General features: G+C 36.7%; 1 protein-coding gene across 5 annotated transcripts in view; it reads right to left on the bottom strand.

Moving 5' to 3' along the window:
- CNOT2 (CCR4-NOT transcription complex subunit 2) overlaps window positions 1-27444 on the bottom strand; it is a 101391-nt gene that overhangs the window by 28313 nt on the left and 45634 nt on the right. For 4 of the 5 annotated variants that reach the window (XM_016191296.2, XM_007530114.3, XM_060194944.1 and 1 more), the window contains 4 exons: window positions 20363-20485; window positions 10819-10885; window positions 1679-1826; window positions 799-981 (listed from right to left, as the gene is read on the bottom strand). In XM_016191296.2, coding sequence (XP_016046782.1) covers window positions 799-981; window positions 1679-1826; window positions 10819-10885; window positions 20363-20485 — 521 coding nt within the window. Of the gene's footprint in view, window positions 1-798; window positions 982-1678; window positions 1827-10818; window positions 10886-20362; window positions 20486-27444 lie in introns of those variants that run through there. The other variant, XM_060194945.1, reaches the window with a different exon arrangement.

Genomic DNA, 27444 nt, shown 5'->3' on the forward strand with positions numbered 1-27444 from the left:
AGATAAAATGATGATATTCACACTGTCATTTTGATTTGCATGTGCAATGGACAACAACATAAAAGGAATAAAAAAGCACAATTTATCTTTTAAATTCCAGGACACACTATTCTCCATGAGCTAGGTGTAGTATTTAAATGTCTCCCGTCAAGGAGCTGGAAAGCTCAGAGTATGGTGTGTGCCATGCTATGTGCATGGCTCAGGTTTGAGCCCCAGTGTCACCTAGAAGTGTCACAGTGCCAAGAGATGCTCCGGTACAGTATTCTATCTCATTTTGTCTCTGAATTTGAATTAAAAAAGTTGGTGTGGGAACAGTGAAATTGAGGCCCTGCTACTTACACACACACACACACACACACACACACACACAGTTGAGGTCAAATAAGCCTCTAAAGTACTTGAAAACTTAAGCAAAGTACTAGTGAAGCAAGGCAGGGCAGGAATAGTTAATAAACATGTCTCCAGTTATAATTAACAAGACTGGAACTTTTACTGTACGGGTACCCAATGTCACTGAATAGAGGAAAGGCATATTAACAAAAATATGCCTCCTGGAAAACTAAGAACAATCCTTTCTAACTACTGGAAAGCTTTAATGTACTTCTAAATCAAACTGATTTTCCAAAGAACTATTTTGGAATGTAAAGTTATGTGTTATAGAAAGAAAACCTCTGGTCAAAATTATATGATGAAGTACACTTATGAGACAGAGGAGTCAAGAACAGAGTGCTGAATATAAAGGGCAAATTTGAAAACACCCCCAACTAGAGTAAGACATAGTATCAATAAATATCTTACCTGTTCACAGTAAAAGGCTGTCGAGAAGGCTGCTGCTTTGGCATACAAATTATGCTTGGCGAGCTTCTGTTGGGGCTACCTAACCCTGAACTGCTCATGCTATTTGTCCTGCTAGGAATTCCAATGCCCTGACCAACCTGGGAGTGGTTCATCATATTCCTAGGATTCATAGGCAAAATACCCCTGAAAAAGAAGTCCGTTATACTAGATGAGCCCTTTACAATCAGTCATTAAAATTCTCTATAATTAATTGGTCTACCTTTACAACCTACTCAAGAATATTTTCAAATTGCACCACTACTTTTTATTGTTATTTGGTCTCATCATTTTAGCTCTTTGAAATGGGAAAGTAAGCAAAACAACCAGGGTAAATTATATGGAGATAATATAAAGTGATATCTAAGCTGAAAGCACTATTGATGTGACTGTCACATAAAATATATTTTCATACATATATTTAGAATAATTTCATTCTAAATATATGGCATTCTTCACACTAACATGCAGCATTTATGTCATCTGTTTTAGTCTCACTAGAGCAATGGATGTGTGGTTAAGTGAGCAGTAATTAACACTATTTTAAATTGCACACCTTCCTTTGAGGAAGTGAGCTGGCTTTTGAAAAAGCTACCTAGGTGGTAATTAACCCTTGCTACCCACTCAGTTGACTACAAGTGTGCTAGCTACAGGATAAACACATCTTACTCTATACTTATCAATTTGCAATGAAATAAGCTGAGCATAGGGTATCCACTTTTCTCTTCCTCATTGAAAAGCACTGAGGCAGAAAAAGCAACTAATTATCCTATTATAAGACTAAGACTTCTCCTGACTCTACAAAGACACATTCTGAGAAATAGTCTGGTTCATCAATAAATACCTGCTTGGAGATGGAGGCGTGTGAAGTGACATTGTTGGTACCCCTGTTGTTGGCGTGACGTGGCTCGGTAACTGAGTGCCTTGTGATAAGCTGCGATTTAACTGAGGGGTATTGTTGCTCATTCCCCTCATTGGAAGGCCTAGTGCACCTATTAAAAAAATTCAGAAGAAGGAAATTCATTGCCATCAGGAATGACACCGGGATCCATCTTCTGAAGTTGGCAACTTCAAACATTTGAAAATGAACTAATTTGTAATATAATCCACAAATTTTAAATAGAATAATCAATTCACTCCATAGGGACTTTGGCTTTAAGAAAAATATACTATAGTCTGATATTTAACATTATGAGTATTAAACTGCTTTTATTTCTAGCTTCTGCTCATACTTTTATTTTTTTAAAAAAGAAAAAAGCTAACTACCAGTGACTGTAACAAATCAGATGGTTTTTGACAAAAATATTTTGTACAAATATGAATATGCTTTTAAGAAATTTGCAATCTTATGTGTTATTTCAAACTATGAAGTTTACAGACATTTCATTCTGTTTTGCTGATCTAATTTCACTTATTTATTTTTGGTGCTGGACATTGAACCAAAGACTTCATACAGGTGACGGATGTATTCTACCAGTTAAGCAGTATTGCTGGTGCCTAATCTAGTTTATTATTAATTTTTTTTTTTTTTTGGATAGAGACAGAAAAATCAAGAGGGAAGGGACAGGTAGATGATAGGTAGATAGATAGACAGGGGAAAACCTGCAGCACTGCTTCAACACTTATGAAACATTCCCTCTGCAGGTGGGGGCTGGGGGCTTGAACCTGGGTCCTTGCGCATAAACGCCGTGTGCTTTACCAGGTACACCACTACCTAGCCCCAGTGTCTCTAATTCTTGTATGTCTTTTTATGTATTTGAAAGGTCTCTCTACTACTATTTGTACAAATAATCCTCAACATTACAATTTTTACAAACTTAACATTAAAGGTCAGCATCTATCAAACAACCTGACTATAGCTGTAAGAAACCATTTTTTAAAGTCAAATGTTACCCTATCTGCCTGCAAATGCCTGCCCCTCTCCTTTTAATCTGCTTTTTTAGTGCACTTGGTTTACAATCTGCCTTGAAATGGCACACCAGCCAACCAAGTGTATTCTAGATTGGAAATTTAGTAAAAGTGTTAAGACAAAGTGAGAGCCAATGAATAAATAGGTGACCTTAGTGTTAGGGATTTACAGTGATATCCCAGCCCACCATCCCAATTTTTGGGTCCAATAATTTCAAAGACCTAAAGACTTTGAAATTATAACCTTCAAAAATTAGAATATTATATAAGCCATAGTATAAATGCTGTCCTATATCCCTCCACATATATATCTGCAGCATTTATTTTGGCATAACAATGGTACACTTTCCAACCTAGAGATTGTCGGTGAATTACAAATATTTCATTAAAGTTAACTGAAATCTAACAGCCTCAGTATTATGTCTATATTCTCAACTGCATAAAGTCAACATAGATATTATGTCCTATGTACTACCTTCACGTACCATGGAAACCTGAGTCTGACCTTGCTTTCCTTTAAGTTACATAGTCATTTGGTCCAGATATATGTTGTTTGTCTAAGTCACTACTACAGTTTCTGTGACCATGAGAATGCTCTAGCTGCAGTTACTTTCCCTCAATCTGGGACAAAATAAGGAACAGCAAGAGATTAAAAATCAGCCTTATTATGTAAGATTTCTTAGGCAGAAATCATTTCCTACTCTCAAACACCTTAGTTTTCTTCTAGATTTTAGGTGCACCCACAATGAATATTTTTTCACATCATTCATTCAACAAACATTTATTGAGTGCCTACTATGTGTTTAGCACTGTACTAGCTGCAGTGGATACAGCTCTCTGGGGTCAGGGAGACAGAGCATCATTAGTAGTGCAGCAGACTTGTATACCTGAGGCACAAGAGGTCCCAGGTTCAATTTCTGGCACCACCATAAACCACAGCTGAGCAGTAGTCTGCTTAAAAAAGAAAGAAGAAAGGGCTTGGTGGGGGGAGTGGAGGTGGGGTCTGGAGGAGAAACTTGAGTGGTATGTTATTTTTCCTCCTGCAGTCTATTTGCCTCTGTCACTTTCCTACTTTCTAAAGAAGTCTGCCTGGAGCACTAATGAGCAACAATGAAAGAAGAATTCTACCCTCAGGGAGCTTATGTCCTTCTCTCAAATACGCTGTCCTAAATCTTCTACATACAGCTATAAATTCCTGCCAACAGGAATTGTTTCTCACTGTTGCTAGGCACCAAAAAAGGAAAAGAAAAAAAAAATCATACATTTTTTAGAGTCAGAAGGGACCTTTTTAAAGATCATCTTGTCCAATGTTCACATTTAACAGATGAGGAGTCTGAACCTCAGATAGTTAACTGACTTCGCCCAGGTGACACAAAGAACTGAAACTAGAATTTAGATCTCTTAACTCCTAGTGTTCCTAATAGCAACCCAGCCCAATACAGTACTAGATGAAGATCTCTATGAATGCCTATGAAACTGCAGCATCTCTTCTCTTCCCTCCATTTCCTTTCTCTATACCTGTCAAGTTTTCTTTCCTCTAGTTTTCCTTTTCATTCTTTCTATAGCTTCCCACCACTATACACATTTTACAAAACTTCAGTGCCCTCTGGCTGTTTTCTAATATTTGGTAAGTGCTGCCAAGACTCATTGAGATGTTTACTTTATATGCATTATATAAACAATAACACTGTTGTATTACAGGGTTTTACAGCTTCAATAATATTTTAGATATTAGAGATTCTCTGAATAGTAACAAAAGCTTTGGGAGAAGGATATAAGAATAAATATGAAGGGAGTTGGGCAGTAGTGCAGCAGGTTAAGCGCAGGTGGTGCAAAGCGCCAGGACCAGCGTAAGGATCCTGGTTCGAGCCACCGGCTCCCCACCTTCAGGGGAGTCACTTTACAAGTGGTGAAGCAGGTCTGCAGGTGTCTATCTTTCTCTCCTCCTCCGTCTCCCCATCTCTCTCAATTTCTCTCTATCCTATCCAATAACGATGACATCAATAACAACAACAACCACAACAACAAAAACAACAAGGGCAACAAAAGGGAATAAATAAATAAATGTTTAAAAAAGAATACGATTATAAGAGTTAATTGAAAGTACTGAGGGTGAAAGAAGAAAGTAACAAAGAATCATTTTTTCCCCTTCACTCTTGATTTTGTAAACAGCTAATAAATTCAAAAGATCTGAGTTGCATTTTGTTAGTAGGTGTGAATATATAAAGGTGGGGGAGAGGAATACAGCAAATTCAGATGTGATCTGAATGCTTAATAACTGAGTAGTTTTCAAATGAACTTCTTTTAGGACAAAAAGAATGAATACTACTAAATATGAACATAAAAATATTTTTATTAAAACACAGTGGTCATTAAATCTGAATTACTTGGGACAAACTACAACAACTGAACAGTGTCAGCTGAGGAGGAAACATACTCTTTTACTAGTACTGGAAACAACCACAGAAGGCACAGGCAGTGGTGCACCTGATAGTGTACATACTCTTCAAGACCCCAGCACCCACCTGCAGAGAAGCTTCACAAGGGTGAAACAGTGCTGCAGGTAGGTTGGTCCATCTCTTTCTCCTCCCCCCTTCCTCTCACTTCCCCTCTCTATTTCTATCTGTTTCTATCCAAAATAAATAGATAAAACTTTTAAAAAGAAACACAGAATCATGTCTCTAAAATAACAAATGCAAAAAAAAAAAAATAACATGTTAGCTAAAAGGAAGACGAAGACTCATAACAATGTTTTGGCATAGAAATTTCATATAAAAGATTAGTATTCCCCTTTGCAGAGCAATGCATGTCTTGAACCTTAGAAATAATCCTTGACAACTCTCTTTCACATTTCACATCACCAAAACTTATTAGCTTTATTTCTAAGCAATTCAAATCTGTTTCTCAGCGTGTATTAGACCAAGTCACTTTACCTTGTCTATTATAGCAGTAGTAGCTTTATTCCTCTTTCCCTATCATTCTTCCTTCCCTTCCCCATTCCATTCAACACAGTAAAGTCATCTTTTAAATATGAAATCATAAGATTCCATGATTTGATACCTGCTACTTCATTAACCTTCTACTCTTTGTTCATCACACATTTCTTTTAACGCATTAAGCACTTATAACATTCTTGTATGGACTTTTCTATTTGCTCGTCTGTATCTGAAAAGCTCTTCCCCAGGATTTCTCAACATTCAGGTTTCCATTCAAGTATCACCTCTTCAAAGATAATCTTTTTACACGTTCCATGCAAAAGAGTAAATCAGAACTATGTTACTTAGTAGAATGCATGCTCATTCTGTCATTTACCACTAAAATACAAGATCCCAAAGCAGAAACAATTATCTACTATTCTGTTAGATGTTAATAGTATTTCATTCATGATACGCACTCAATAACACGTTAAGTGAATAGATCCTACCACATGCTTTACTTGAAACCTGTAGATCTATCATCTATAGTTTATACCATGGTTTCTAGGGCTATGCCATTCAGGAGGTAGTATTTACTGAATTATTTAAAGAAGGTAGTTCTCTTGATTTGTGATCACACTGTTATGCTTACAAAGTAATATAATCCTATCTCTACTACTGATACTTAATATCTATATTAACTTAGGCAAATCTTTTAACCTCTCATAGGACTATTAAAATTAATTCAGGACTGAGGAGATAACATAATGGTTATGCAAAAGGCTTTCACACCTGATAAACTCTAAGGTGCCAGGTTCAATCCCCAGTACCACTGTAAGCCAGAGCTGAGCAGTGCCCTCGTCTCTTTCTTTGTATCTTTCTCTTTCATGAAAAGTAAATATGTATTTTTTTTAAAGAGCAAAGTCTCAAATTTAAAAAAATAATTCACAAGAAATACTTAAAACAACACTCGGTACACGACAGTCAATAAATATTTGGTATTGGAGGAGAGTGGTACTTGAGGGACAGCATGGAAGGAACAGGTGAAAATAAAGTGTGAACTCTAGTGAACTAATGATTTTTTTTAAAAAGTTGTTTTCTTGGGGGTGGGGGTGTCTGGTATGTTGCATACCATAGCTGTATCTTTGAACTTGAAAACAAACATCTTGTAGCCTCGAAGACAGTACAGTGGCTAAAGAACTGGACTGACTGAAAAGCATGATGTCTGAGTTCAATTTCTGGCATCACAGTTGTCAGAATGATGCTCTGGTTCTTTCTCTCCTTTCTTGCATTGAATAAATTTATAAGTCTTTTTTTTTTTTTTTTCTGATACGGGTGGATAAAGCACTGGATTTATAAGCATGGGGTCCCAAATGCAATTCTGGTTCTTTCTGCTATCATTAGTGAAAAAATCCTTTTCTTCTAAAACAAACAAACAAAAAGACCAAAAAACTTTCTTTAAAATTACAAAGAGTATTCTTAGCTGTACCAATGATAGCTCAGTATGTTTTTTGTTTTTTGTTTTTAATAAGGTGGTCCATGCTAAATCCACTCCATGCAGAAGATGTCCCCACTACTAAAAAGCTTATCTATAGTCTCTTCAATAATCTCATTTAAACTCTTTCTTGGTCATTTCCCAAGACATGCTTTTAATTTTTCTAAAACTTCAGTATTTTCCCCCATAACTTTATTATTTTTTTTAAAAAGCCTCTTTTTAGATTATATGTAAGCACCTTATCTTGCTTGTCATACACACAGTTAACATATACTCATCATGTTCACAAAATAATAGGAATACTAATGCAATGAAATATGTAATGAATTACCACAGTAGTCAAGCACCTTGTACAGAGATATCCTAAAGGAGAATAACTTCTACACATACCTGTGATACCTAGCATGCAATGTTCATGTGACTATATATGTATGTATTTGCCAAATTCAAGTTCTACCCCTTACAGCTTTTATGTACTACTGCAACTTACTATGTTCTCTACAAACTGTGTGTTTTCCAGAGCACCTGGTATTAATTTGAATAATTATAAAATGGCTCTACAAGTCCTTAACACTAACATGTTATTTACTTAAATATGTCAATAACATCACTCCTAAACCACCCCATTTATGCTCCAGTTCTCCACGAGCCAACTAGCCCTCACAAAGGTGTCTTAAAATGGGGGGGGGGGGGGAAAGAGGCCGCAAAGAGATGTTGTTGAAAGCATGTGACTCTCAGCCAGATTCAAGAAGTTTCTTTCCTATTTAGAGGCCCAAATTCTCAGAGACTTCAAATATAAACATGTAGATTTCTTCTACAGCTAATCCTTGTGCCTGGAAAATTCATAGGTGTATAGGAATCACTAAGAAAGCACTCAGTAAGCTGTAATTTCCATTTTCTCCAACCCTCCGAAGCTCTACTAAATTTTGCTGATTTATTAATAAGTTAATTTATTAATTCCTGACTTCTATTTGTAGGAAGCTTCAGGAGTTATGGGTCTTTGAATTTGTAAGCTTTACGTAAACTTTTCTACACACAAGGAAGACAAGTTGACTATTATCATCACTTGAACGCAGGATTCCATTCTCTGGCCTCTATAATTTTTGGCACACAGTATTCACATAAGCTCTTGGGTGAAAATTTGCCTATATATTTGAATAGAATTATTTACTCTGTACTAGATCTGTGATCACATAAAACCATCAACTAAGCATTTTCTGGTTACCTTCATCTATTATAAAATCACTTCCAACCAAATCTGGCAGAATGTGGGTTTAAGAAACTCTGTAAGTACTCTAAAAACAAGCCTCTCCATTATTTGACCTCACTGAATCTCCAGCTTTTGTTTTTCGGGGAGAAGTACTCTTCTTTCTCTACCTCCACCGCTAACCTTTCCAATTATTAAAAATGCAAAGCAGATAGCAGCGAGTCTAAACCTTAATAGTACAAACCTCTACTGAATTTCAGTAATTTTAATAGGGAATGGCACTCTACTTGGGAGGCAAAGTGGTTTTCAGTTTTTTAAAAAATATTTATTTTATTTATTTATTCCCTTTTGTTGCCCGTTTTTTGTTGTTGTCATCGTCATTGTTGGATAGAACAGAGAGAAATGGAGAGAGGAGAGGAAGACAGAGAGGGGGAGAGAAAGACAGACACCTGCAGACCTACTTCACCACCTGTGAAGTGACTCCCCTGCAGGTGGGGAGCCAGAGGCTCAAACCAGAATCCTTCCTTAGGTCCTTGCGCTTTGCGCCACCTGCGCTTAACCCGCTGCACTACAGCCCGACTCCCGGTTTTCAGTTTTATCAATTCCATTTCATAATTACAATTAGATCCCACAAGGATAATATTACTTAATTCCATCAGTCTACTTATTTCTTCTATCTCCCAACTGTTTATTAAGCTTAGTTTCTCAAGATTTACCATCTTGACTTACACCACTGAAACCTTGAACCTCACATTCAATGAGATAGCGTTCTCTCTGACAAGGTGTGTCTTCAGATTACTCACCAGCTAAATAACCTATCTGGCTCCCTCAGGTCTATTCTCCTACATAATTACTAGGATTCCAGGCTCTTGTTTTCTCACTAGTTGTAGCTTCTAGATCCGTGCCATTGAGAGGAATAACTGGAAATGCCTTGAGACATTTCAATTCTAGTTGGCTACGGTTCAAATCTTCCATAGGCTAGTATCTATAGTGTCAAATTAAAAAGTGAAAACAGTTGTTCACCAGTGCAACATGAAAATAGTCATTTAATATGTTAAACTGAAAGAGGAAGTATTTGTCATGTGACTTTTTGAAGTACCTTAAAACAACTTTCTAATAAAAGCAATGCTAACTTATAAATCTTTATAACTAGGTATAATATTTATATAAATTAAGGTCAATAAATGTCTATCATATAAATGAAATAGCACAAATCTAGCCTATTAGCCCATTACATTTCCATACTCTGAAATTTTAAAAAAACGGATCCTATTTTAAAAGTTCATGCAGCTACTTTATTATAAAATATCTGTCACTCTTTTTTCTAGTTATGCTATTTAAGTTGTGGGTTTCAAAAAAAATTAAGTTTTGGTACTCTATGTAAATAAAGGATAGCTTTAAAATGATACATGGTAAAGGGTAACAGAAAGGTAAAAACAATAGGTTTCAAACTAAAACTTAAGCAAAACAAATTAACTAGTAACATTTCTTTAATAAGTAAGATGAACATTTGGGAATGGGGAATTATGTACTTATCGAGTAAGTATTTTGATGTTTTTCACATTACTAGCAGAAAATTGCTAACATCTATGTAACTAATTTTATTTACTAATTCTGTACCAACAACTGTGTATTCTACAACAAAAGAGGAAGGCCACAAAAGACAGAGAGAAAAAGATAGATGGAAACTATATTTATATAAGTTGTTTCCACCAATTAAATTTCAAATGAGAAGACAAACTATTCTGATAACTTATAACAGCTGCCTTTTTAATATGTAAAGAGTTTCAAATCAAATAACTCATTTTTATATGAACTTGGTCACCTGATTATTTTGTAATCTTTGATGTGAAGTTATACTCCTTTTAACACCTCCCACTTATCAAGAGAGATGAGAGGCCAGCAGTGTCTTAAGTAACAACGGGGAACATTAATTAAAAAATTATAACAAGTTTTACAGTAATTTTATGTGATAATAGTTAACATTTATTGAGCGCTCACTATGCGCCAGGCACTGTGCTAAGTGTTATAAAGGAGTTACAATATTTAAAAAGAAATAAAATCTTGTGTATGAAAAAAAAAAAAAAACTGAGCAAAAACACAGGCTCTAGACCCAGACCGAACTAACCAAGGAAACATTTGCTAAACAAAGAGGTAAACAGAAAGGATATATAGCATTAATTTGTTTAGCAAATTGCTCTTCAAAAAATACAAGCACATGGATATAAAAGATGAAAAAAATAAATTTCTATCTACTCTATATACCCAAACAACATTCTGATTTTGAAAAGATGGATTATTTTGAAGTGAGGTGTTGCTATAAAAGACAGGGGAAACTAAAAGTATCTTTCCTTTTAAATCCTAGAATAAACCCACAAGGGCAGCACTAGTTGTTCTTTATTTGGTAGTTATGTTTTTACTTTATATAAAGTATCCCAGAATAAGTACAAAATTCTTACTTTGTTGCCCGTATAAACTTGCCCCAAATTGAGACAGCTGACCTGATGTAGATGGTGATGCCAGCATCTAGAAACAAATTAATTATATTAGGGCATAAAGAAAGTACACAGAGCATTACATTTACACAAGTCTGCACATTATGTCAGTCAAACCTACATATCTTACTTTTCAGAAAACAGAACAATAGACAATAAATTCCAAGTTTCTGAAGAAATAACAAAACTGGATGGAATCAGAATGTGCTAATAGGATACATTTTAACTGCTATACTTTTTTCTAGTTACTCTGAAACTAAAGCAGCACTACCTGACTCTAAAATTTTTTTTTTCTTAAAATTCGTAGATGAAATAACGGGATTGAAAATGAAAGTTTTGTATTTTGTGAAAACAATCTAACTTTCACATACAAATAACTGACTGGATAAAATGGATAGAGAAAACTCACAAACACAACCATATAACAGAGATGACACATTATCAAGGACATATTACAAGTATTTATAAAAAATATATATCTGTATATAATGTATACTGTAAATGAGTGACTGAACTTGTATGGCAAATAACTACAAAGTCTTTCAAAGTACTATATAAACATCTATTCCCCTCAATACTACTCAGCTGTTAAAAATGGTTACTTCACCGTTTTCAGCCGATCTTGGATGGACCTTGAAAAAATCATGTTGAGTGAAATAAGTCAGAAACAGAAGGATGAATATGGGATGATCTCACTCTCAGGCAGAAGTGGAAAAACAAGATCAGAAAAGAAAACAGAAGTAGAACCTGAAATGGAATTGGTGTATTGCACCAAAGTAAAAGACTATGGGGTGGGTGGGTGGGTGGGCAGAATACAGGTCCAAGAAGGATGACAGAGGACCTAGTGGGGGTTGTATTGTTATATGGGAATCTGAGGAATGTTATACATGTACAAACTATTGTACTTACCATTGAATGTAAAACATTAATTCATAAATTTTTATCAAACATAAATTTTTCAAACAAATTTTTTTTTGAAGGACATATTCACAGAATGTACTGTGCTCATTTTTCTATTTCTCCATGAAGTATAGAATGGAATGTAGCAGAATACACACAAAGTAGATGTGCTAGCTGAGCCAATGAAGATATGTAAGTGTATATTTGTTTATTTCCTGTCGTCAATTTAAGCAATCACCAAAATACCTTAATTAAGATGTGGGTCATACAATCAAAAAAGGTTGTAATCAAGAGAAGTGAGTGACTTGTACAACGGCACAACTTAGCAGTGTTCTAAAGGGATTATGAAACATCACCAGAGGAAGATACATCTAAGCAAGAGTGGAGTACCAGTAGTAGTTTGCAAAGTAGTAGTAATGTGGATACAGATGAAGTGTATGCCAGGTTGAGGATATGCAGTGGGTGCTAAGTATGCTCAAAGTTCGTTAGACATGATCAGAATGCAAATAAATAATATCGTATAGACAAGAAAGGAGATGGAGTTTACTTCTGTGCACATTGGGGTGTAGAACAGAATACTAGGGGTGGATTATAACATATTTCCATAAGTGTCATACAAAGCTGGTAACCAACTACGGCAGTAAAAAAGAAAGAGAAATATATATGAAGTGATGTGATCATACTCTCTTGGGAAAATAATTCCAGTAACAGGAAGAGAGAAATTTTGAGATACCAAACTAGAACTGCAGAAATGGGATTATAATAGTCTTACTGGTGACAGAAGCAACAATATTTGATACCCTGAAAAACAGCCAAGGTAGAGAAAAGAAGGTAGGTGAAGAATCATTGGTAAGGGAACTATTATCAGAAGTCACTTGGATTTCTAGTTAAGAACTATGTTGACACGACATTAAAATCTGAGAAGATATATTTAAACAATAGAGATTTTATAATATATATATTTATGCTATTTTCATGTAAAACCTCTAAATTGTTTTAATTCTAAAATTCAAAAAGCATTTATATAAGAGCAATATTAAACAAATGATAAACACTATCAGGCTCATTCACATGATTAGAACAAGTTACATCTTATCTAAGAAGAGTAGTTAAATACACTACCATTTCCTTAAAAAGCACTAACCTTTATAAATATTACTTCTCAAATCCAGAATATGTGACTTAAATGAATTAAAAGAATATGCATTTTTATGGCTGAACAATTTTTTATGAGGTCAGTTCATCATAGCTGCTACCACAAGACTGGAACTATTTAAGACCCATTTCCAAATTGAAGAACAAAAGGCAAAGGAAAACATATAATCAGCTCCAGTTGGTAACAGAAGGTAAAATGTTTCCATAAAATTCCTGAGAGTCATGTCTCTGTGTTGTCACATAAGCTATAAATAAAAGCAAGAGTATACATAGTAGCTTTCCAAATATAAGATAGTGGCCAACATCATTTCGAATGATCCATAATGTGAACATTTTGAAAAGGGTCAATTAAAACCTTACTTTTCCAAGAAATGTATATGTACTGACTATTTAACTGCCATATCAGACCTTTCAGTCTTTCTCATAAAGATTATTTCAGTGTGCCAAGCCAAGCTATAAACACTTTCAACATTTGGGAGGGTTAGTATGGAGGGGAGGCAGAGCATGAAAGTAGCATATACTTAGAGTATAACTCTGGGTCAAACAAATGAGGTCTAGGGCAGTTGGGTGCTCCATTTGCCAGTATGATATATCAACTACTATAACGTTCTTGATGTATGAATACCTGAGGAAAACTAGTAAACAGTTTTATAGAAATATGAGTTAATGGATAGTTGGTGGCGCACCTAGTTGAGTGCACACAACACAGTGTGCTAGGACCCGGGTTTCTTAATTGCTTTTGTAGACAAATGCAGATATGTAAAAATAAAAAATTTCAGGTAAAGTGGTTTTTTAAAAAAAATACACCTATTTATTTTTTTTTAATTAATTTTTACCAGAGTACCACTCAGTTCTGGCTTATAGTGCTGGGCTGGGGCTTCAGCACTGGATGGAACTAGACCTGAGACCTTGGAGACTCAGGCACATGAATCTCTTCACATAACTATTATGCAATATCCCATGCTCAAGTAATAAGCTTTGACTGATAAAATATTTATTCATTTATTTATTTATTTATTTATTTTTGCAGGGGGCCGGGCAGTAGAACAGCAGGTTAAGCACACATAGCATGAAGCCCGAGGATAGGCACAAGGATGTTGGTTCGAGTTGGGGGGTGGGGGGGGGGGTCCTGCTTCACAAACGGTGGAGCAGGCCTGCAGGTGTCTAGCTTTTCTCTCCCTCTCTATTTTCTCCTCCTTTCTATATTTCTCTCTGTCCAACAACAACAGCAGCAGCAGCAAAATGGAAAAAATGGGCTCTAGGAGCAGTGGATTTGTAGTGCAGGCAAGGAACCCCAGTGATTACTAGAGGATATATACACCTGCAGGGCTGCAGGTGTCTCTCTGTCTCTCTCCCTCTCTGTGCTCCCATTCCTCTCAATTTCTGGCTGCTTCTATCCAGCAAATAAATAAAGATAATATGTATATATATATGGCTCCAGGCTGCCATTTTCCCCCTATTTTACTGGCTAGGACAGAAAAATAGGGGGAGAGGAGGGGAAGATGGAGATGGAGAAAAACAGACACCTGCAGACCTGCTTCACCACCCAGGAAGCAGACCCCCTTAAAAGTAGAAAGGGGGGGTGGCAGGTGGTAGCGCAGCAGGTTAAACCACAAGGTGCAAAGCGCAAAGACCAGCATAGGGATCCTGGTTGGAGCCTGTGGCTCCCCACCTGCAGGGGAGTAGCTTCACAGGTGGTGAAGCAGGTTTGCAGGTGTCTTTCTCTCCCCCTCTGTCTTCTCCTCCCTCAATTTCTCTGTCCTATCTAACAACGACAACAGCAATAATAGTAAATACAACACTGATAAACAAGGGCAACAAAGGGGAAAAAATGGCCTCCTAGAGCAGTGGATTCCTGGTGCAGGCACCGAGCCCCAGCAATAACCCTGGGGGCAAAAAAAAAAAAAAAAAAAGTAGAGTGTGGGAACTTGAACCTGCATCCTTGTGCTTCACCAGGTACACTACCACCCGGCCCCTGGTTCAAAAAAAAATTTTAAGACTATCGTGCTAGTAGTATAGTAATATATTCAGGGCTATTTAGGTAGGCGAAGGCACTCAGGGAAGTCATTACTGTAGATACCTGGATGTACTGAAAGACCATGTAAAAATCTGACAACAAAAGTAGCTAGGTTCTGAGATATAAGAAAAAAAATACATCAGTGAGCTGGAGAGCTAGAATGATGTGAAATATTACTCAACATGATGATAACAGTGACAGAAGGCATCTTTATGTTATACTAGATTTTTGTGAAGTATCATTAATTTGCCCAAGAGAATTATTAATTGTAATAACTGCTACAGTTTAACAAAAATATGACAATGGTAAACTACAAAATATTACTATTAAAAATAATGAAAAAACAGCAGGAATGAGAGACATACCTGCTTTTAAAAGACAAACCAGTATAAATGTGTAGATAAAAAGGATGTGACTTACCTGGGTTAAAATTACTACCCACAAATTCAAATTCATCATACTGTTCCTATATGTAGAGTGTACAGACGAAGAGTGTTTTCTGTTTTAGTTATATAGAATTCTACATAATGTCCCTGACTTTACCTATTGGTTCACGTGGCCTAAAATACTTATTTATGTGGTCCTTTATAGAAGTTGTATAACTGTGGGGAGAAGGATGAGAGGACCTGGGGGGGGGGGGGGGCTGTATTGTTATATGGGAAACTGGGGAATGTTATGCATGTACAAACTATTGTATTTACTGTTGAATGTAAAACATTAATTCCCCAATAAAGAAATTTAAAAAAATTTTTTAAAAAGTTGTATGACTGTGATATAAAATTATAACTGCTATTGAGACAACTGGTTGATTTTTTTTTCCCCCTCCTTGGGCTTGAGGGATGCGGGCTGGGCCTATGGGAGTGTATGGTAAGGGTGAGTGAGGGACAAAATCATACCTTATACCCAAAATATATATCCAGTGGACATAAGTTATGTGTGAAGAATGAAGCATGAAAGTGCTAAAAGAAAACATTAGTAGGAGGTCTAAGTATGAGCTCAAATAGAAACATATTAAGTCAAATTAAATAAAAATGGTACTTTGGTCACCTGTGCAGTGGCTCAGTGAGAAGAGTGTCTGACCCATAAGCATTAGGTCCTGAGTTCAATCCTCAGTGTAAAGTGTGCCAATGTGATGCTCTGGTTTGTTCTTGTTCTCTCCCTTTTAGTCCTTTATAAATGTGGAGGGGAGGGGGGGAGAGGAAACTAACAGAGCTGAAGAAGGAAAGGAGGGAGCTGATGGAGGACAAGAAGCTGGGCTGAGGATAAAAGTGCTTTGCAGATAGATACCTCCTCATGGGGAAATGAGAAATTGTACCCATGCGCCAACAACTGTACTCCACAAAAAATCACATGGAGAAAAATTCATTTTAAATATACCTTTATATTAAAAATATTTAACTGCAGGATAAAAACCAAAATATTTGTAACAAATAACAAGTTGTTAATCATAACATGTAAAACTATAAGGTATTTATTTATCTTCTCAACAAAAGTCAAAACTATACAAACGTAGGTAACCCACAAAGAAACACTAATGGCCAATTATTTTTTTTGCATGAGTTAATTTAGCAAAGCTTTAATGTACATTGATAACAACAAGCTTGTTTATCAGCAAAATCTTTATAATCACTGATCTTCATGAAACTACAAACAGCACTGCGGAAAGCAAAAATTGGTTTAAAAAAAACCTTTCTAATAAAAATTTATTTTATTTTTTTGGATTAAAGCACTGCTCAACTCTGACTTATGGTGGTACTAGAGACTGAACCCAGGACCTCATAGCCTCAGGCATGAAAGGCTCTTTGCATTAACCATTATGCTATCTCCCTAGTCCTAGAAACACCTCTTTAAAATAAAAATGTAAACAATAAATCAATCATGTCTTTTTTCCTTCTCTTATGTATGTTTTCTAAAATCTCTATTATACCCCAAGAACAATTTTATAATAAAAATGTATTAAGGGGGTTGGGCGGTAGCGCAGCAGGTTAAACGCAGGTGGTTCAAAGCTCAAGGACCGGTGTAAGGAAATGGGTTGAAGCCTGGGCTCCCCAGCTGCAGGGGGATTGCTTTACAAGCAGTGAAGCAGGTCCGTAGGTATCTATCTTTTTCTCCCCCGCTCTGTCTTCCCCCTCCTCCCTCCATTTTTCTGTCCTATCCAACAACGACATCACGATAAAACAACCAGGGTAACAAAAGGGGGGAAAATAGCCTCCAGGAGCAGTGCATTTGACCGAGCCCCAGTAATAACCCTGGAGGGGAAAAAAAAAAAAAAAAAAGCATTAACAGCAAAATTACGAGTAAGCTATTGCATATTTTTTCCTATCCTAGTTCCCACCTATGGATGGGAATATTGAGGCTTAAAGAACTTTTTGTTAACATACAAAATCAAGGTCCAATTACATAGTAGTATTGCTTTAGAGTCCAATTCTTAATCCATGAGAATTATTGCTTAATTAAAAAAAAATTGTGAAGCAAACCATTTGTATTGTCTCTATGACAAACAACTAAACTGGGATGATGACCAATGTAAGTGAGCTTATTGGGCTTGTAATAATTTTGGCTAAAAACCAGGTACAACAGTATTTCTGCTAGACAGGCATCTGTCATTCCTTCTCTACATTATTCCAGATCTTAGTTTGAAAGCTTTGTATCTTTCTAATCAGAACAAGTCTTTTTCACCAATAAGGAATATTTGACTATCATCTTGTTTTAAATGTATTTTTATTTATTATTGGATAGAGACAGAGAGAAATTGAGGGGAAAGAGATAGAGAGAGAGAAAGAGCGACACCTGCAGCACTGCTTCACCACTCACGAAATTATCCCCCTGCAAGTAGGAACCAGGGGCTTGAACCTAGGTCCTTGTGCACTACAATGTATGCACTTAACCAGTGTGCCACCACCTGGTACCTTGATTATCATCTTCCACCAAACTTGCATTAGCTACACTTGTGATGCTGTCCAAATGTAGCTTAGTTTTATACTACTAGGAAGCCACCTCCAATACTTTAATTATGAAATCAACACTTAATTATTTTAGCCAGAGAATTGCTCCACTCTGGCTTATGCCAGAGACTGAATCAGGGACCTTGGAGCCTTAGGCATAAAAGTCTGTTTACATCACCATTATGCTATCTCCCCCCACCCCACTCTTAATACTTAAAATTAATGAAATGACATTATTCCATGATCGAATAAACTGGATGCTAATTATAAAAACAAACAAACAAACAAAAACAACCACACAGCTCATTTAAAGTGACTTCTAATAATAGAACTGATAGGACTAGAAGGTGGTGGATCCGGTAGAGCACACATGACAAAGGACCTGGGTTTAAGTCCTCAGACGCCACCTGCAGGAGAAAGCTTCACAAGTGGTTAGGCACTGTTGCAGATGTCACACTTTCTCTCTCCTTCCTCTCAATTTCTGTCTCTTTCCAAAAAAAAAAAGTAAGAAAAAGTAAGTGTGTGTGTGTGTGTGTGTGTGTGTGTGTGTGTGTGTGTGTGTGTGTATGTGTGTAAGTAATTGTCAAACAGGCACTGAGCCACAAGCGATAACCCAGATGGCAATAGAAACACTACTAATAATACTACCATTGATATTCTGTTCCAAAGTAAAAGGGTGAAAGAAGTGAGGTGGGGAGGGAAAAAAAGTAACCCAGAAACATTGACTTATGGGACTGAGCTCACCAAGTAGAACATACACCTTGGACACATTCCCCAGAGCCCCACCCTACTAGGGAAAGAGGGAGGGGCAGGCTGGGAGTATGGATCGACCAGTCAACACCCATGTTCAGCAGGGAAGCAATTACAGAAGCCAGACCTTCCACCTTCTGCATCCCACAATGACCTTGGGTAAATACTCCCAGAGGGATAAAGAATAGGAAAGCTATCAGGGGAGGGGATGGGATATGGAGTTCTGGTGGTGGGAATTGTGTGGAGTTGTATCCCTCTTATCCTACGGTTTTGTTAATGTCTCCTTTTTAAAATAAATTTAAAAATTAAAAAAAAATAGCAATACGCCTTAACCAGATACAAGGCCCTGGTTCTACATACGAGCAGCAATGATAGCAGAGGTGAACTCCACGGATGCTGGAACAGTGTCTATCTCTCTCTTTGTCTCTCTCAAAAATAAAAGAAAAAATATCTAGCCCAGGGTCAGAAAGATAGTGTGCCTTTAGATTCAAGTGTCAGTACTATGTTGGCACTGGGGGAAGGGAGGTGGTGTCTGGTGCTGTTCTATCTCTTATCCTCTCTCTCTGAATGGAAAAAAGTGAGATGGTGCCCATGTACATGGCCTCAACTTCACCCACCCCCCAAAATAAGGTCAGGTCAGTGAAATAGCTCACTTGGATAGTGCACTGCTTTGTCATGCACAGCTTAGGTTCAAACCTGGGCCCTACTGCACTGGAGGACGCTTTTGTGCTATGGCATCTCTCGAGAAAAAAAAAAAGGAGAAGGAGAAGGAGAAGAAGGACAAAGGGAGAAAGGGAGGAAAGGAAGGGGGAGGTTATTAAATAATAGCAATGACCCTAACTTAAGGCAATTGTAATATACTAAAGAGACCCTGGAAGTGATTTACTAATGATTGACTTTAAAGGCGCATTTGTTGCATACACTGGACTTTTAAAGTGTTTTGAAATATCAGTAAGAACCTCATTTGGTTAAGAGCTTGGCTGTTATATAGGTAGAGAAACTAGGAATGTAATTTTATAAAGATTTGAAAGGGGGAAACATCAGGTAAGTACCAAATATAAGGATGCAATAGTGCATTAACTGAATAACTGAAAGTAACTTAGTAGAATTGGGGGAGGTAGGAAATTCCAGAATTTATTTTAAATTATTTCATCTGTTAACTATGTAATTCACTGTGTCCTAAAACCTTTCATTCCAAATTATGTTATTGAACTACTAGATCTCCAAAGAACTAACTAATCACACCTCTATATCATCTTCCATATTGTGAATTGTTTTCAGAAAGTTTCCTATTGTATCCCTAGTTAACTAGAGAGGTGTTTGTTCTCTCTAGCAGAAGTCCAAGATTATAGTCAGAAGATCACAGGGTTTCATTTTGGCTTGACACTATATCTTTAAATCTTTACACACCTACACTCTATTCTACATGCGCATTTTATTTTAAAATAAAACCGAGTGACTTTTCCAGTTAAACAATGCCGTGTTTATCTATGCCTCCGAGTACTCTTCTACAGCAGGATTATATCTCAACTTGAGAAACACAAGTTTCTTTGTTTCTCACTAACTGGAAGTTCATCATCTTTGTATCCCTGGGGCCTAGCATTAATGCCTAACAAATAGACACTCAACTAAAGACAGCACTCCATAGTTCATACATTGCTTTTCAGGACCACCTCCACCAAGAGAGAAAGAGAGAAAGGGGGGCGCTGCTAAGTAAGCACAACACAAAAGAACAACTTACATCTTTTTCTGACCGATGTGGAAACATAGAAGACTGACTGTAGTACATGTTTTCATCATGGTAGTCACTGTCGACCCCCTCTACAAACTTCTTTCTTGAAGCACCAAACATGCTGTTTGTCACCTAAGCAAAAATATAATTTTTTATCAAGAGTAATAATTCAGAAAATGTCAAACTTTACTCACTCCCACGTGAAATACAGAAAATGAAGGGTGCATTGTCAAGATAAAGAAACAGATGAACTACAGGTTGATACGGCACCTGAGAAAACCATAAATCTGATTACAACAATATAGTACCCAACACTAATTTCCAGATAGAAAAAGTCAGAGAAACTTAAAACATGCCCTATGAAACAATTCTGCCAAAGAACAAAATATTACAAAGTCTAGATAAAGAACAATATCAAATGTAATTTCCCCCAAGATATTTTAAATTTTTTATTTATTAACTGGATAGCGATAAAAAGGAAATCAAGCGGAAAAGGAGAGATAGAGAAGGAAGTTTCCCCCCTGGAGGTGGGAACCTGGGGCTTGAACCTGAATCTTTGCATGTTGTGACATGTGCATCACAGATCCTTCCTTTTAAAAAAATATTTTCCCCAAAGATGTTTTTAAATATAGGTTTGGGTTTACATGCATCTCTAAAATTAATGCCTTTGTCACCACTATACCTACTTTAAAATTATGTTTTCCACAGCACAATGTTCTAAATCTACAGAAGTAAAGTTTTAGTAAGTGTACAATGCTGTATTGAAATTTTTTCTCAAGACACATGTACCCATTCACAGCAACAGGATATTTTCATTCACAGTTTAAGTATTTTTTCTTTTATGTCTCATTTCAAAATGCACCACCACTGTTTCTTAGTAGACAGGTAAATTGATAAGCTTGAGACTTTAAAGGTCTAATGTGATATGCAAAACTAATAATGCTATTGAGTAGCCGCTTTTTGCCCTAAGACGTGTAAGACACTCAAATATTTAGGTATTCTCTCTACTGAGGTCTGCTTATAAACTATTCAGGTAAAGATGAACAGTAGTTTGGGGAATTTTTAAAAAGAATGAAAAACAAAAAGGAAAAAAAAGGTCCAAGAGTTGTGGTGAAGTGGTACATATGTGAGAACCTGGAGTCACAAAAGGAAAAAAAAAGAAAAGAAAGAAGGTTTAGGAGTAATTTCAGAGAAACATTGTTTGGCATATATGTATTTTAAAATGTTCCTGTAAGGGAGTGGATAAAATGAAATAGATAAAAAGTTAACAGGTTGATGAAAGATGGTAATGACTATTAACATGGGAGAGGTAGAAGGGTATATTGTGAAGAAGAGTTGACATGAATGGAAAGAAGTGTAGATGGATGAGCAAAATATGAAACCTAGATTTAATTTTTTAAACCAGTGTCAAAGAGGATACAGACAGTATAGTATGTTAATACATTTTGACATTACTCATTATAGCAAAACAATTTGGCAAGTGAAAATCTAAAAAACTAATTTAAAAAGTCATACTTCATTATACGTCACATATAAAATTTGCTAGTTTTTTTTTTATCATGTATACACTGCCAGCAACTTTTTTCAAATAAACATATATAGGATTTGCATCTACTTTGTTAACTAAGCACTTTCTCTTTGAACTCATGCCAGATGTTATAATAGAATAAGTAAAAATTGAAATAATAAAAATTTGACATGTGTCAGAAGCATGTTTTAAACAGATGCAAAATATGTAATCGTTTTCTTTCCTTTGATGTCACAGCTAAGTAGCTAGTATGTGTACACAGAGACCCACAGCATGACCTCACTTTACTTACTCCATGATGCTGTTACCTGAGTGTTAGTCAACATTAACTAACAAATGTAGTGCTTATAGAACATGCAAAAACATCACAAGCATAACGATTATTTTAAAGACTACTAGAAACATTCAGTGATTAACATGTCATCATATGAGAAGTGCCTGAGAATAATCTGGACATGCCAAAGTATTTTTCTCAAAGGTAATTTAGAATTACTTTTCAAAGTTGTTTCTAGTACACTTTGAACCTATAGTTTAATGATGATACAACACTATGTCCCTTTTTTTAAAAATCATGAAATTCCACTATGAATTATACTCATCAGAGCCACTGGGTTGCAGTGCAGACCATAGGAATACAGACTCCTCAGTGTTAGCTGAACAGTGCAGCAAAAGAACCTGGTACAAACAAGCAGTAGTATGTGTTGAATGTTACCCAAATGATATGTACCACCTAGTCTTTTCTATTTATCACATCACTGAATTATAACAAAATTTGTCCCCAAAAGTATTACCTATATCTCACACTGGCACAGAAAACTAGTATGCCAAGAAGCTAAATCAAAGGTGATTCCTTTACACAGTCATCATGGAAACAATCCAGCCCCTGAAGCCTCAACTCAACCCCAACTCGAAACAGTGTGTGTGTGTATGTTGTGTGTGTGTGTGTGTGTGTGTGTGTGTGTGTGCCTGTGCGTGTTGGTGTGCCTAGTTGAGCACGTCTTGCAGGGGGAAAGCTTTGGAAGTGGTAAAGTAGTATTGCAGGTGTGTCTCTCTCTCTCTCTCCCTCTCTGTCTCCCCTACCCTCTCAATTTCTGGCTGTCTCTATCCAATAAATAAAGATAAAAACAACAACAAAAACAACGCACTCAAAATAAAGTCTACTCAACAGCAGCAGCAGCAAGGAAAAAAAACTAAATAAATAAACAAGCTAACAAATGTTAACAGGTTCTGTCTGCCAATAAAACATTATTAATAGTTTTCTGAACTCTTTTGAAAGTTCCAATTTACACGTTGCAACAATACTACAGAATTTTTACAAACCCTGCCTACCATTATATTTTTTATAAATGTAGTAAAAGTATCAAAACTAAGAAACTGGATTAAATAATTTTATATAGATTTCACCAGGTTTTTTTCCCCCCTTTTCTGTTTTGCTATCTATGTTACACTTAGTTTTGTTTTGCCTTTGTTTTCCTTGGTCTTCTCCAACTTTGAACTTAACCTCAGTCTTCTTTTGGTTTCTACAACACTGATGTCATGTCCTATAATTTGGGTATGTCTGAGGTTCTCTCATGACCAGGCTGAGATTAAAGATTTTTAAAGCCACATCAACACCAAGATGATCTGTCCTCCAGTACATCATCCAGATGGATACATTCCAACCTATGACTGCACTGATGTTACTGCATTATGACAGGCGCTATTAACCTTGGTCTTGGTGGTCTGTCTGCTACTGTGCTCCACCATAAATTACTGTTTTCCCCCCCTTTAAATCATGTTTTGAAAGAAAAAATTTCAAGAGCATGCAAATACTTGTTCATCTTTGCATTTTTGCCCACTAATTATACAAGCCATCTACATGTATTGGTTGCAGTATGACAGTGATTTCTTTTTTTCTTCATTTCATATTCACTATATTTCCTAGGGAATTAGTTCTATAAACAAAACAACAATTCTTAAGATACCTCAATTTAAATATGAGTAGAAAGACAAAGACTTTACCTTACTGGTCTAAAGTGAGAGGTAGGAAATGAAAAAATAGGTTTAGGGAGTTGGGCGGTAGTGCAGCGGGTTAAGCGCACATGGCACAAAGCTCAAGGACTGGCATAAGGATGCCGTCGCCCCGGCTCCCCACCTGCAGGGGAGTGGCTTCACAGGCGGTGAAGCAGGTCTGCAGGTGTCTATCTTTCTCTCCCCCTCTGTCTTCCCTTCCTCTCTCCATTTCTCTCTGTCCTATCTAACAACGATGACATCTATAACAACAACAATAACTACAACAACAACAAAAGACAACAAGAGCAACAAAAGGGAAAATAGGGGTCGGGCAGTGGCGCAGTGGGTTAAGCGCAGGTGGCGCAAAGCGCAGGGACCGGCGTAAGGATCCCGGTTCGAGCCCCAGCTCCCCACCTGCAGGGGAGTCGCTTCACAGGCGGTGAAACAGGTCTGCTGGTGTCTTTCTCTTCCCCCTCTCCAACAACGAACAACATCAACAATGGCAATAATAATAACCACAACTACAACAACAAGGGCAACAAAGGGGGGGGAAATGGCCTCCAGGAGCGGTGGATTCATGGTGCAGGCACCGAGCCCAGCAATAACCCTGGGGGGAAAAAGGGAGGGATAAAGAAAATTTTTTAAAAATAGGTTTAAAATTTCATATGCTGTGAGTAGTCTCTTACCATTTAAAACCCTAAATAAGACTTTTACTTTTACTTTGGAAAAAAAGATTCTCATTACAACATGTACAACTTTAATTTACTGAGGCAGATTAAATAATATGTAAATAAAAGGTATCTTTCTATGACTATAGAACACAGATTTTTTTTTAAATAAGAAATAACAATCAGTAAAATTATTACTCCAGTTGAGAAGATTAATGGCCTCTATCTTTATGGGTCTATTAGAGTTCATAGAATGTGAAAGAAGGGATTCAAAGGACTAATTCAATGCCTTTTTTTTTTTTTAATTTTGCTTTAAGTAAAATATAAGCAGCTAAATCGAGCCTATCTATAAACTGGAACTTATGTACTGATTTGTACAACTTTATATTATTCTGAGAGCAGGTCTCTAAAGAAGAGAGTCATGTGCAGAAATGCTCCAGTTCACTCCAATTCACTCGTCATTAGAGAAATGCAAATTAAAACCACACTGAGATTCCACCTCACATTTATGAGAATGGGCTACATCAATAAAACAAGAGATGGTGAGTGCTGAAGAGGATATGGAGATAGAGGAACTCTACTACACTGCTGATGGGAGTGTAAATTGGTGCAGTCATGAGGGATAACAGTATGGAGAATACTTAAAAACAAATGACAATACCTATGATCCAACAATCCCACCCAAAAGATATAAACTGATTTGAAGGGACATGTGCACCCCCATGTTCACAGTGGTTTTATTCACAATAGCAAAAACTTGAAAACAACCAAAATGTTCCTCGAGAGATGACTGAATAAAAAAGTTATGGGACACATACTAAAAAAAAAAAAAAGATGATACTGGGGCCGGGTGGTGGCGTACCCGGTTGCACCTGGTTGTTACAGTGCTCAAGGACCCAGGTTTGAGACCCCGGTTCCCACCTGCAGGGGGAAAGCTTTGCAAGTGGTGAAGTAGTGCTGCAGGTGTCTCTCTCCCTCTATCATTCCCTTCTCTCTCAATTTCTGGCTGTTTCTATCCAATAAATCAATAAAGATAATGCAAAAAAAAAAAAAAAAAAAGAGGGAGAGAGAGAGATGATATTGTGTCCTTTAGGATAAAGTAGATGAAATTGGAGATTATGCTTAGTGAATCAAGTAGGAAGTTAAAGGACAACAGAATGGTTTCACTTATATCTGTGAAAAAAATGTCAATCTGTATCTGTGGGAAAACTATAGAGGTTATCAAGGGGGGTGGGCACACAGACTTTGGTGACAGAAGTGGTAAGGAAAAAAAGGAAATACAGTGATATTATCCACAATATTCTTCAGTATTAATTTTATTTTAGCAGTGATTTTTGAAATATAAAAACTATAAGTAAAAGATACACTTGGAATAATGCTAAGTAAATAAAGGTGGCACTTTTCTTTTTTTAACAATTTTATTTATTTATTAATGAGAAACATAGGAGGAGAGAGAAAGAGCCAGATAACACTCTGATACATGTGCTGCCGGGGACTGAACTCAGGACCTCATGCTTGAGAGTCTGATGCTTTATCTACTGCACCATCTCCCAAACCACAAGGTGGCACTTTTCAATAGAAGAAGAAGAAAAAAAAAAAATCAGCATATGCGTGTACAAAACCACAAGAGGGTGGGAAAAAGACAGACAGTAGGAACAATCCCCAGAGGGCACACAAAGTGTTCCTATGAGCCAGAATAGAAAAACACTATTTTACAGCATGGAGTCGTTGGGAAAAATCAGCCTTAGCCTAAAGGCTACTGTGGGTCTATGAAATAAAACTCACTAGTTCACCTAGTGAAGTTCATGCTTCACCATAGGTGAAGTCCAGGTTTCAAGTTCCACTCCCACAGAGGAGCACCATGGTACTGAGTGCTGTGGTATCTCTCCCACTATCTCTGTCTCTTATTTTCTGTTTTTTGTTTTTGTGGTGATGTGGTAATGAACTTGGGAGTATTCAGTAGCTTTGGGAAAACTTCAAGTGATGTAGCATATGTGTATGAGTAGTCCCCCAAAGAGAACGGACACAGAGCAAACATTTTAAACATTAATGCAAACTGTGGCCTGGCAAGAGGCACAGTAGATAAAGCAGCTGACTCTCAAGCATGAAATACTAAGTTCAATCTTTGCCATCACATATGCTAGAGTGATGCTCTGATTCTCTCACTAATAAATAATAAAAATAAATTGAATTAAATTCATGGAGAGGCTGAGAAGGAGATCAGCAGATAAAACTCAAGGCTTACTGGGCCTGAAGCCCTAAGTTGAGTCCTTAGCATCACATGGGAAAACCATGAAAGGTTAGAGCAGTGATTTGTTTTTCCCTTTATCCTCTGTCTTTCCCACTATCAAATCCTTTTCTCTAAGTACATATATTTTTTATGTTAAATGAGGGCATAGTAGAGGCCTCTTAGCAGTACTGACCATGTGTTAGGCTCTCAACCCATTACCTGGCACCACACATTAAATAGAGAAAGAAAGGATGGGGGGGGTGGGTGCACAAATTTAACAAAACAAACATAAATGCAAAATATCCTACAAATCTCTAGTCTCAAGCACAGAAATCATTACAATTATACCAAGATACATCATAATCAAAGTGTGTAAAATGAGCGACAGTGACAAAAATAAAATCTTAATAGCCAGTAAAAATTGCAAACAAAAAACCAGCAACAACAAAAATTCCTGCACTGTGCCCTGGGAGATAGCATAGTTAATTAAAAGAATCAGACTTCTAAGCATGAAGTCCTGAGTTCAACCCCCTGCATCACATGTGTCAGAGTGATGCTCTGGCTCTGGCTTCTCCCCTTCCTCCCATTTATTTACTAAATAAAGCTTCAGAAAAATAATAACCCTTCATTAAATACATTATAATTAATAGTGACAGCTTAGTTCATGAGATAA

This window comes from Erinaceus europaeus, chromosome 7 (genome assembly GCF_950295315.1).
Source record: "Erinaceus europaeus chromosome 7, mEriEur2.1, whole genome shotgun sequence".
In the NCBI taxonomy this organism is placed as follows: domain Eukaryota; kingdom Metazoa; phylum Chordata; class Mammalia; order Eulipotyphla; family Erinaceidae; genus Erinaceus; species Erinaceus europaeus.